The sequence below is a fragment of the Euwallacea fornicatus genome, chromosome 13, assembly GCF_040115645.1.
Source record: "Euwallacea fornicatus isolate EFF26 chromosome 13, ASM4011564v1, whole genome shotgun sequence".
Lineage (NCBI taxonomy): Eukaryota > Metazoa > Arthropoda > Insecta > Coleoptera > Curculionidae > Euwallacea > Euwallacea fornicatus.
This window is the reverse complement of record NC_089553.1, coordinates 3,763,237-3,776,374: the sequence shown is the minus strand read 5'-3', so window position 1 is coordinate 3,776,374 and position 13,138 is coordinate 3,763,237. Positions and strand designations below refer to the sequence as shown.

At 36.8% G+C, this 13,138-nt stretch overlaps 1 protein-coding gene across 2 annotated transcripts in view; it reads left to right on the top strand.

Annotated features, from left to right (window-relative positions):
• Nucleotides 1-13,138, top strand: part of Elk (Eag-like K[+] channel) — a 122,051-nt gene that overhangs the window by 86,736 nt on the left and 22,177 nt on the right. For both annotated transcript variants that reach the window (XM_066288905.1, XM_066288904.1), the window contains exons 7-9: nt 3,187-3,344; nt 3,491-3,686; nt 11,742-11,924. In XM_066288905.1, the coding sequence (XP_066145002.1) occupies nt 3,187-3,344; nt 3,491-3,686; nt 11,742-11,924 (537 nt within the window). The remainder of the gene's footprint in view (nt 1-3,186; nt 3,345-3,490; nt 3,687-11,741; nt 11,925-13,138) is intronic.

The window sequence follows — 13,138 nt, the reverse complement described above, 5'->3', positions numbered from 1 at the left end:
TTGCTCGATCTCTTGAATTTTGACTATGTACCATAAATGAAATTTTGAAAATTTTGGGAAAATTTTTAAATTTGCTAATCCTAAAAAAAGTAAATTAGAGTACTTTAAGTAGCCCAAACAGACTTCTATTTGTTGAATTTGCATTAGCTTGAAGTTACCTGCCGAGTTGCGTAAGAAATTCTTTTAAAAAAATTCATTTTGTTTCAAGCTATGAAATTCAAAGCACAATCTCTTCTATAGACAGCAATTTTAAAACCACTTGATGGCGGAGAAACATAAATTGCTATATTTTATATAAAATAACAAATTACCCAATAGGCGTATGTTTCTCCTTTTTTTTTAGTTTTCATTGAAGAGCTGAAAATTTTTTTTTTAAAAGGCTCTTTTTACGTGCTTACTGCGTAACTCCATATCTAAAAATTACACTTTACTTGCTTGAGCTTATTACAGCTAAGAACTTCTATGTGACGAAAGAGTGTTCAGCAAGAATAAATAAGTGGTTCGGTAAGTGCATTTCCAGATAAGCACATAATTTTTTTTATAAAGCTAATTTTTTATTCATTTCACTGAAAATGGATAGAGGTAAAATGAAAAATAATTTTGAAACGGCACAAGAAGAACCACATCTGATAAAGTATCACTGGAGTATACAGGCACCGGGTGTTCAAAAAAATATATATAACTTGTTAAGACCGTCTTCTCCTAAATGTAGGAAATTAGCTTTTCTTTTTAACAAAACACAGTGACTTGAAAGAACGCTCTTAGTTCTCAGTCTCACAAATATTGAAAAAACATCAAGTTCTTTGCTTTCTATGTAATTGTGGGACTATTCTCTGAAACCTACATTAAAGTCCTTCATTGTGAGAAAATTAACCGAAATTCGGTCCCAATTACCTTTCCCAGGATTGATTGATGCTACACAGGATTGAAGGAATTTCCAATTCGCATTCGACTGTCTTGGGCTATGGGTCTGATTGAATGCTCAAAGTGTAATTTAATATAGATACTCACACCAAATTAATAAGATTTTTTCATTGTAAAATGAAATAGAATAAATTATTGCCAGCAGCAAAATGCAACAAATAGTAATTTTCTAACGAATTTGATGTTATTGAGGTTGAATGAACTGTGCTCCATTGCGACCTGAGACCTGCTGTGAACAAGACATAATGATGATAGAATATGTCAATTCTTGCTGGGCTGAACTTTAAATTTTATCATTACGATATTCCTATAGTGAATAATAGAAGTAATCCACTGTACACTGACACATTTTCTTGCGTGGAGATTCTGTCCGATCTCCTATTATTTGTATGTTAGGATCTTTAATTCGGGTGAAAGATCATACTTTCGTATTGGGCCTAAAAAGCTATTAAAATCTAAAACAATAAAACGCCATATTTTACTAAAATTATAAATTAATATACATGGTGCTGGCAAAACTTAGAATTGTAAGAATTGATAGGCCTCATACAAACGAGTCTTCGTGTTTGTTATCTAAGCAAAAGCTATGTTCTTGCTTTTGTTTCGAACATGTGCAAATGAGGGTCGATTGTCCATTTTGTTACCTCTTCAATCTGGCCTCGACTCTTCTCAAGCACTAGTCGAGACATATATTCGACTCCCACCTATGAGTTAACATTTTAGGCAAAAATATGCCAAATTCTACTTAGAAAACGATTAAAAAGAAATAACTATACTAAAACGAATTATGAGAGAGGCGAATAAAAGAAAAGTACTGCTTCCAGCTTAGCTAGAAACTTTTTTCGGTAACGATGATCTAGATCAGAAGGATTTCGGTTGATTGCCAAACAGGCCGATTGGTGGAATATCACCCGATAGGTATCGGTGCAACCTAGATTTTCCATTGAGGAACTCCTAGAGCGGCCACCCACAATTGGTACACTTCGTAACACTGCGAGGCGCGATGTGACGTCACAATCGATGTGTGTAGTAACCGAAATCCATTAGGTGAAGTCTGATGAACTTAAACATTTTTTTGAACTGTTTTTGGCTAAATTTTCTATCAAAAGCTCTCAGGTACTGCTAAGGGGCAAGACCGGAACTCGAGTTCAAACGTGGCTATCAATATGCATAAAATCTCCGCGAAGTGATAACATTCTGGAAATTCCTAGAAGTGCTCGGCGTCATAAATTTCTGTTAAGTTGAGCACAGCTATGGTATATCTGCACCAAGGGATGTACTAGATGTCTTAAATAGACTTAGCGGCGATGATGCTGTAAAATGCTGAATAATTGCGATATTAAAAGATGCAGAAACCTATAAAATCTTCCTGTCCTCTGGAACTTCTAAATAATATGAGGTTTTCATAGAAATTAATTCCTTCTCTAGGGAGCCCAACTCTGTCGAGCTTCTGAAGTGGAAATCAATAAAGCCTGTAAACACAAGAGAATGAAAAGCGTCAACATGCCTGTTGATTTTCAGGAGGGAATATTAGAAGTTTATAGCGCCATTACTCTGAAAAAGGACAATGTTCCTAAAGAATTACTTTGAGTCACAAAAACTCCTCTCGAACTAAATTTTTATTTAACTTATACAAATAACATTTGCTCTTCGTTGGCCTTTTTTGTCCTCCACCGATTGAGCAGTTAAAAGTGCAAATTACTGTCACTTTAGAAAACTAAATAAAAAAGTCACCAAATAGAGAGTAAAATTCGTAACTTTTTAAAATTTTTACGTAAATAATAGGGCTGTTTTAGAACTAAGAAGAAAAGATGAAAAAAAAGTCCTTTTGGTTTAGCATTTGCATAAATATTCTCCCAAATGGGCCAGATTTAAGCCAAAGATAGACGATACGCTTAGCGTAAAGTGGCCCTTTTTATTAAAGGAAAAGTATAATAAAAATAAGTTGAAAGGCAAAATAAAAATGACTATTCCCTGTGTTGGTAAGATCGTTTTTACCCCCTGGCATAATCCGGATGTGGGGAAGAAACGGTGCTTTTTGTCAGACAAATAGCTCTACTTGATTTGCGACATGAATAAGTAACGCAGTATTGTTCCTTTGCATGCATCCAAGCTACGGACTTGAGCGAGATTCCCCTAATAAATAAATCTTTTGAAGCCAGAGAAACTGAAAAATATAACAAACCTTGACAATACGGAGCATGTCCTATATTAAATCGAATTTCCTTTTATGCATACACTGGAAGTTTACTTTTGTTTCAGATATATTATTAAACTTCAGAACGACTTTTGTGAACAAAAAAGGGGAAGTTGTTTCGGATTGGAAATCTATTTCCGTAAACTACTTAAGGACGTGGTTTATCGTAGACTTACTGGCCGCCCTACCGTTCGATCTACTTTATGCTTTATATGGGGAAGAGGTAAAGCTCTTAATTTATAATTGATTCATCTAAATAAAGTCTTAAGCGAAAAGCACAGCTTGATTTAGTTAAATGTTAAATAATTTTCGTCAGAAAAGTACGGTCTCATAACCACTACTTTCTTCCATCTTTTATTCACGTTTCAGTCAGGCCCAACACACACGCACCTGATCAAACTGACGAGGCTTCTGAGGTTGCTGCGCCTTCTTCAGAAAATCGACCGATATTCCCAATACAGTGCGATGATCTTGACACTTCTGATGCTCTCCTTCACCCTCGTCGCCCACTGGCTGGCTTGCATTTGGTATGTGATAGCCCAAGAAGAGTTTGAGACTGATTTAGGTAAGGAGTTTTCAAATTTCGTTGAATGCAACGCCGCTGCTCAACCCTCCAATTTCCCACTGTGCAGGCGATTTGCCGCCTCAAAATAATTCCACAGAACCAAAACACCATGACAAAGGCTGCATAACTAGATATATGTGATTTTTTAACAATTTTTTAGTTTTTTTCTGTTTCCATATATTTACGATTTATTCATAAGGTACCTGGCGGCTACAGGTAGTTTTTCTTATGAGTCACGCTGCGTCATTCGCGGTCAGTAGCTACATTGTTTCAATTCTGTAATTTAGTTTAATTAATATTCCGCCGATTCCGAATTGGCCGAGGCCAATTCGAGACAAGTTTACCGTACTAGTGCAGCAAATACGTCAAGGCCGGGTTAGCAAAGAGAATTCGGTCCAATGAGTTTTGGACGCGGCAGAAGTGCCAAACCTTGTTGGTGAAAATCCTTTCATCAGTACTCGAGAAACTTTCCGCCAAATAAATGCCTCCAATTAGATCGTCTGGAGAACACTCCATGAGGATCATTTGAACTCTTTCTATGTGCAAAAAAAAGCAAGGCTTTACGGCCTGAAGATCGTCTCCTGCATTTGGTGGTTGCATCCCTTGGACTCCTCGATCACCCGATGTGAACTTTCTCGATTTTTATTAATGGGACTTCATGAAAAACGTGGTAGGCACCAACCAAATCCGTGATGTGGAAGATCTTTGTGACGCTAGTTATGTCAATTCCTACTATTAATTGGGTGATCATCATTCACTTAAAAATAAATTGTTGAAAGTGTTTTATTTATCAATTGTTCAAAAAATGTCTCTCTCTTACTATGGTGTTTATGGCCTAATCGACTTCCTTTAAAGTGGTTGATCACCGCTTAAAAATAAGGTCACATAAAATCATTGAATCATGGCTAGCATTGAAATAAGAAGTTCTGGGAGATCATGCAAATGGGTAAACGGTTAGTAATCGTTAATGGCGTCTATTTCGAGGAATGGTGAACGTAAGCAAACCGGAGGCACATTTTTGTTCTTTTTTCCCAAATTTCTAGGCTCCTCTGAGTTCTGCAAATTTTTCAAAAATTAATTAATCGAAACGGCCATTTTCCAAAAAGTTGCGTGAAATGATACTTTCTCGCACGCAGCGTTTTTTTTTTTAACCGAATGCCTGTTAAAAAAGTCTCTTGTAACGCCTGTGTGGAATAAAACTCCTGCTAATTTTTCCAACACAGTAATTTCCATGGAAACAGCAAAATCAGGATGGAGTATTGGCCAATTACCCTATTTCCATGGAAATGATCTTACTGGCTAAAGTACTAGGAGCTTGAGTTACCGGCATCAATTCACCTAATTTAAAGCTGATCCTTTTATTTGTGGAAATGATATTCCTCCATCATAAATACATCAAAGATTTCCGAATAATTTATGAAGGAAAAACGTAAAATACCTTAATACAGGCTGAGATGCTTTAATCTTTATAAAATGTTAATGAGGAAGATAGGTATTCACGTCGCTGGAAAAGGGAGCCCCATAAGAGGTTTTTCCACGGTTATGAGCCTGAGATAGATCCATTGCGCTTAATAATATTTATTATCAAACATAATTTTTGAGAACAAATAACTATTCTTTACTTATTAAATACTCCGTAATACTGAAAAGGGGCATAAATGTGTTTCAAAAGAGGAAAATTAATAAATATCCAACCTAAATTTGCGGCCACAAACCGCCTGTCTAATGGCTCTTTCGCTTCTGTAATTTAATTAGGAATATGGAGAGTGGAAATTCTCGTCGTTTTATTGTATATATTCAACGTGTGTAAGGAGATATGTCAAGGGAGTTTTTGGTGAGGAAGTATCGTTCATAATAAGGATAAACGATCTATAAAATCTTTGCATTCATATTGCACTAATGAATAAAATTTTCTTTATACTTTTCAGTTACCGGCACGTGGCCTTATGGGTTTTCCACTGAGAGGAAATTGCAAGAGCCACTGCGCCTTACATTAACCTATTTTTGCTTATTTTCTGGGGTTGCTTTTAAATTACTCGTATTTTGGTTTGCTATTGCCCTTTTTATCAGAGTTTATTGTGAAGTAGATGGGAATATTGCCCGTCTACAGCACTGTTACCAAAAATAGCTTACTATAATCAAAGCGATTGCCTTAGCTAGGACTTGAGTCATATTGGAAAAATTTTAAAAAAGGTTAATCGCAAGAAAAGCTAAAGTTGCACTTCATATCTCGAGGAGTTGGAGCGACAGACGGAACACGAAATATTAAAAAGTACTCCAAAACGATCGCTTTTCCGGATATTTTGGTTAAATCTGTTTATAAATATCGATTCAGAACGTTCCATATATCAAAACTCCCCTCGCCGTTCTCGAAATATTCATTTAGTTACGATGCCTCCTAGGAAAAAATTCAAATTTTAAAAAATTTAATTCAAAAATTAAACAGCAGCTTATCCCCGAAGGGACTAAAGTGTAACATTTCCTCCCGAGAGAGTAAAAAACAGTTTCCTCTCATGCAGATTTTTGCAGATAAATTTGCAGGGCACGTGCCCCCGGCGGATGCCTTTTGCCCCATGATCCGTGCAACCTTCAAAAATATAAAAATGCTCCGAATGGAAAAATGGAAATGTTCACCACGAAGATTTAATAACAATAATATAACTTTGAAATATTACTTCCTGGAAATTCACCCTGGCTCTCAATCATAATTTTAGTCGATCAGAACTAGAATAATACACTCTTTAACATGGGATGACCAATACGTCAGTGATGTCATATCATGAACCCTATTACGTGGACAATGTGGGTGTCAAGCCGAATGACGTTGTCTCTCTTTTTTTACACCCTGTGTACGGAGATAATGCTTCAACGGAGCATTCAGGCGAATTTCCATTTAAAATTAAGGCGTCACTAATTGCTACCTGAATTTTCTCTTCCCAACTAGAAAAATTAACAAGATTCTCCTTCGTAAGATTATCCGAACGGATTACTGTCGGATAAGATAAGATTTATCATCAGGAACGATAAGTTCCCCCCCTCCCCCCCTTTTTCTAATACTTTTCCATAGACGTGCACCTAAACGTGATGAAATTAGATTGTTCCGGCCCTGGAGCTAATTAAGGGCCAAAATTAATGCGCCGTCGGCTTTAACTGAAACTAATTGCCAGAGAAACGTTGAAATAGAGTCTGAGTATCGCCGAGATCCTTGGTTTCCATCAAAACTAGCTTCATGTTAAAGTTAACAGCACATTCATTATTTAAAAATGATAAAGCAGGAAAGCGGTATGGAAGGAAAATATGCGGATAAATTTACAAGTATTTACAACAAAACTGGAAAATTGTGGATCAATATTTCATTAAAATCAAACACTGTCCAAATTAATATATGGGGGAAACTGAGTTCATGTTTGCTTTCAAAAATTATATTTTTATCCGAGCACCCAGTTGGTTAAGGGCGTACCTTCAGGTATTTGTAGTGCGTTATAACGAAGGGAAAGGGATCTCTTTTAATTTTTGTATTCCCTGGTATTTTGTGTTCTCCAGCGATCCCAAAGTCTTTTGAAAAAAATTCTGTTTTACGCAGCCACAGTTTATGTTAGAGCCGTTGATTTCGGGTGCATTTTAGAATGTTCGCAATCGAAATGGGCACTTGTCCGCAAGCGAATTCGCACGAAATATTCTCTTGCGTCTTCTCGAAAAAAATTTAACTTCGGTGGAAAACGCCTTGTGAACGGGAATTGCCATTTACTCAAACAAGTCCCAGACACGCTACAAAGCAAGCCAATTTTCACCGCACTTATTTATCCACACACGTTTAAAACACCTAAAATAGTTGACTGAAAGCTTCATTTAAAACAAATCCTTTCATCGCATAAGAAAATTATTTCCAACGATCATTAACGATGAACTGAGCACGATCACACTGTGCGACTCTAAGCTACCCCCCCTCCCTGTTATCTCTACCCTTTAGTTAAAAAAAAATGATAAAAAGGTACATAAAAATAACCAAAGACTGTTGGTGGGCACAGAATCGAGAATAAACCAAATTCCTCTCGACAAAGAAATTTTTTCACTGTTTACGTACTATTCAACTGACTTTGCGTTGCATTTATTACCAAATTTATGCCCCTTTTTCTCAAAAATCAATCGAAAGATTTTAAATCGCAACGCCCATTTGAACGTAGTCTTGAAAGGCCTATAATTTCAGGCATCCCGTGAGCAACACTTAAAATTTTTGAATTCGGCCATTTTGTGCGAGCGGTGCGGTAAGCAGCATTCGAAAATAGAAATAAACGCACAAAAGATGTATTTTTCGTTCTATATAACGTTACTTTTGAATTTTCAAAAAACAAAAAACAACGATTTGTTAAAGAGTTAAAAAAAGGGAGGGGGGCGAGAGGGGGGTACGATGTAGAGCCGCGCGGTATGTAAAGTTAGCTTTCTCTCACTAAATAAATCAGAGAAGGAAAAACGTCGTTTTCTTGATTACCAATGAAAACGTTAGGCTTATTATTTAACTTTGGATATTAGCTTTGCCATTATAAACCGTAGTAAATAAGCCTTCGTTAATTGGATATAAGTGGGGAGCTTATGAACCCCCTCTGATATTATGCAAAGGAGTAAGCCTACAGCAAAACCTGTGAAGCCTGATATTTACCATAAATTTGGGGCCTTATAGACATTTATATTAAACCGTTCCCTGCAGGCTATATCCGATTTTCCATGAATATTTATGACATCAGAGCAAAGGCAGTGTTAAATTAACACTATACTCCTAGTTTTTGCGAGCCATCTGAAAAATTTGCAGAAAGAATAATAAAGTGCTCTCGGATCTTAATCACTGGCAAACATCTTCATTTAACACCGTATAAATTGGATCTGAAGTGTATTGTGTAATCTCCAAATCTCAAGTTTATTAGGACTGCTTCCTGCTAATGGAATATGTATTAAGGTCCTCGAAACGGAGTCTTATAAAGGGAAATTTGTTGTCGGTGAAAGAATACAATGAAACTCATTTTTTGAAGTATTCTTCCCTATCGATCGTGAGAGGCGAGAGACACAAAACCTGCCGTTACACACTTAGGTCTCGAAAATTTGCAAATTACGTTTCGGCTTAGTGGAGTTGCAGTGGTCCTGCAGACTTTATGAATTCGACCCGTCTTCTATCTCCTCAAATAACATTGAGGCCTATTATTACTTTACACCTTATTCCAGCTCTAAGTTTAATTAATTCCAACGCCCCGAGGAGTAGTTTCGCTCCTATTACATCTCGTCAGTTCGGTTCGTCTCAAGCAGAAGTCAGCGACGTCGTCGACAAACGTTTCGAGCCTTCAGGCAAACGTTCCACCAGCGCCATCTGCCGGGTCCTTTTTTGCTGTCTCAGGTGTCCGGCGACGTCGGTAACCTTCGCCATTTTGTCAGATTATGAGAAACGATAGGTGAAAATGGACTCTTTTCATGCTCAAAGTTTTCTCGTTGGGAAATTTTCAAATCGGGCACTGACAGTGCGTTTTTCCCTCTGGAAACGTGTCTCTACTTGGTATTGTTATTTCGTTAGGTCTCAATTTTTATAAATTAAAAACCTTATTTACCCTATTCCTCGCACAATGGTTTAATTACTAAAATGAAGCTGTGAGAAAAAATTTAAAAAAGTACCGTTTAATTAAAGTACATTTACAACGTCTGGCAACTACTTACATTATTGCGGCTCCCGCCTGGATATTCCAGTCAGTTGTTTGCCTTGTCTTTTCAGTAAACCAGTAGATGAGAATAATGGTTATCTCTGGAAATAGACTCGTGTTAATAACTCAATCGTCCACACAGAAACACGGGTCTAAACTGGATGGGAAATAAAGACTTTTCCAAAAAAAGGGTTTTTTCTGGAAGCAGCAAATTGGCTCAGCAACAATCCTGGAGTTCCCATTTATTTTCTGGAAACCACTAAGCACCGTTTACTTACACGACACGACGGTCTAGTCGGTAGTTTCAAAAAAGAATTGAGTGTCATACATTTAGCTGTTATGACTGCACATTCTATGGCTAAAATTAAATCGCTAAAAAATATGGAGCGAATTTCCTCGTTTTCACTCTATTTGGTTTTTCTGGTTAATTAGAAACGTGAAGGATTAAGGAGCTCAAAGTAATGTGTGCGTCGTGAGAGTATCATGTACATACATATGTATAGCATGCAGTAGGCGGATTAAGCTGGATCTGTAACACAATGAAAGTAATTTGCAAATATTTTCAGTTGGATGTAACGAAAATAATTTATAATACAAATTTTGAAAGTATCATCAAGTATGGGCTTGTTATGTATGAAATCAGTAAGTATCCAATAAAAATTTTATTCGTCAGAAAAGGGCATTCAGACTGGTGCTAAAACTAGAGTTCATGGAATATTGCAGGGGAAATTTTAAAAATTGGGATTATGAAGCCTACTGTAATATATATTCAGACTGCATACTTTCCTACTTAAAAATTCATACAGGGTGTCAATTTGAAAACTTCCCACTCCTATTATCTCGGAATGGGATAAATTTGTTTAACAATCACCGAAGCACGTCGGAATTTGTTATCGAGAAAGAACAATTTTTATGTCGACTTCGCTGCGCTTCTTTCAACCCTCTCCCCCCAAGGCTCGAACCACCATATCAAATGTCATAAATGGCGAGGGGGGTTAGGTGATACATAATTGTTGCATTATCAAGTTGGGTTCGTTGACAATTCTAAATTTATTTTTCTATTAATGTTTCAATAGCACCGGAACTAAGACTTTTCCATTCAAATACGTCTTACGATTAGGAAACGATCGTAATAACCTTCTGCATAGCCGTTTTAAGTTGTAAAACCAATCATTTTTCTTATTACTACTCCTAAAAGCAAAATTCGTTAAAAATTGAAATACGAATTCTTAACAATTTTAGTTTATTCTAAATGTTTTTCATTATTTTCCCGATAATAACAAAGCCCATTTTGAAACTCTTCCCTAAGATTTTTAAATGCCGCTTCTGAAATAACTCCGCTTGCCTTTGCAATTCTCCTGTTCAAATCGTCAATATTATCAGGCAAGGTATTGTAAACAACCGATTTTACATTCCCACCCCCCCATAAAAAATAATCTGACGGTGCTAAGTCTGGCGGTATCGCAGGCCATCCTATCAGTCCCCTTCTACCAACCCATTTCTCAGGATATCTGCCATCCAACCATTCTTGCGCTAAGCGAAAATAATGCGGCAGAGCTCCATTTTGCTAAAAACGTGTTTGGTCTTCTTGAAAGATGCTTCCACCAACTCGATCTCCAAATGATGTGTTACTAATGGATCAATTACGTTCTCTCGAGTTAAGTTTTATATAACTCGCGAGGGAACTAAAGTTCAGAATTTCTTTAAAATTCATATAATGTGCGTAACCACCTTGTGAATTTACACCCTCAGAAACTCCTCTGGGCAAGCTTCTAAGGAAAAGGTCAATTTCCTCTTGAAGTAATGTATCGCAGACGACTTAAATTGCAATTTGCGATTCTGCTAAAGTATGTCACGGGTTCTCCAGTGTAATAACTCTTTTTCCTGCCATATCCCGTACGTGTTTTATGGACGAAATATCGGGAGAGCGTGGAGGCCAGAGAAGTGTACCATCATTGTGACGTTATGGATAAGCCATAGTATACGAGCAAATGTGGTCGTGCATTTTCTTGCCGGAAAAGCACGTTTCCGATACGCTGAACGTACGGTATAGCTAGGTCTATCAACTGTGCTACTGCTACCGCTAAACACCTACACCAATTTTGGTGGAAATTCACGCATTAATTCTAACTGTTGCCATTTTTATGAGAAGTAGTATAACTCAGAAATCGAAAATAATTTCGTAGATATATTTGCGCCATGTGACTACCCCCATGAATGCACAATTTTTCTCCCAGTTGACCAAATCTGTTTCTGTTACAAGATCCCCGTGCTGACCTTAGTTTGGACATACTGCATACTTCACTTCAATTTCGTTACATTTAGGTCCATGTTCCTATTTTATCTTTTAGCAGGTATAATTTTTATTTTATAGGCTGGATAAGGGCATTAGCTGACAGACTTAAAATAAACGACGTAGCCAATCTTTCCAATACTGATGCGTACGTGACTGCTCTTTACTTCACTTGCTCAAGTTTAACCAGCGTGGGATTCGGAAACGTTAGTGCCAACACAACTAACGAGAAGATTTTCAGTATCTGTGTCATGCTTATTGGAGGTAAGCTTAAATTCACATATTTACTTGGATTCATATCAAAGACTAATTAATCGATAAACCCACTTGGTCAACAATTGGATCATTCCGTCCCAGTTTATAAAGCCTCAATTTTTCTCTGTACTGAAGAAGAAAAGGATAACAATGGTTATTTTAACAATTAATGAAGTTTCTGTTAGTTTGCGAATGAAAAACGCACCAACCTTGATAAGTGACCAATACAGGATTTTGGCACATCAAGCATTCTCTAACGGTGACACAATATTTTCTATGCACTGAAGCCCTCCTAATGCTCATTTGAAGATTTAAAAAAAAAATCTAAAAGAAATCCAAAACTGAATTATCAAATCAAGCAAAGATCCGTTACGCATTACGAACAGTGAAACATCCTGTATATTTTCACAACCCTATTTCAGTTCTCGATGTTATTCAATATGAATTGTAATAATTCGTTCCATTTCGCAAAGGTCAAGTATTTTATCTTTGATAATATGAAACATCTCCGTAAATACTGATGCTGTGCAGGCATGGAAATGCTTGAAGATGTGGCTTCTTAGTCATCTGGGAATGGCAACTAATGCATATAAAGCATCAGTTTTAAAGGAAAAAACAAATACTTTCTTCCCCGAATAAGGGAGTCGCATGGGGTCTCATTTGCAAGGAATAAAGAAGACAGTTTGTGCCCCACGGGAATGTTTGTTCTTTAAATTTTTAAAGAATATTTTCAAAACATCCGAACAAGTTTGCTCGGTTAACGTGTAAAAAAAAATCACTGTGTCTTTTAAATGGTCTTCCTCCCTGCGACGCTTAATCCTGCAATGGTACTTTCGGTACTTACATCATGTTAGTAGGCTCAGATCACCGTCTTCAAAATGACTGAAGGCGTACTGAAATTGTTCTCAAGTCTTCCTCAATTCTCAAATCATAGCAATGTCTATTCAAATTTTTTACCATTTTTTGATGCACCGTAATACACACCACCCTAGCTTTTTTATCTGTACGTCTATATCAATGCTATACAATTATACAGGATGTTGCAAAAAGGTTGTGCAAAACTCCAGAACGTCATATGGGACCGAACGGCGAACGATGTTTGCACAGAAACCACTAGTAAAAACTGAGACTTTTTCGCTCCAGGATCGTTTTTGTTCAAAAACGTAATGTTAGCTCGTTGACACTAAAAGACTTTTACTTTTAATAAATTTTTATCGAAGACA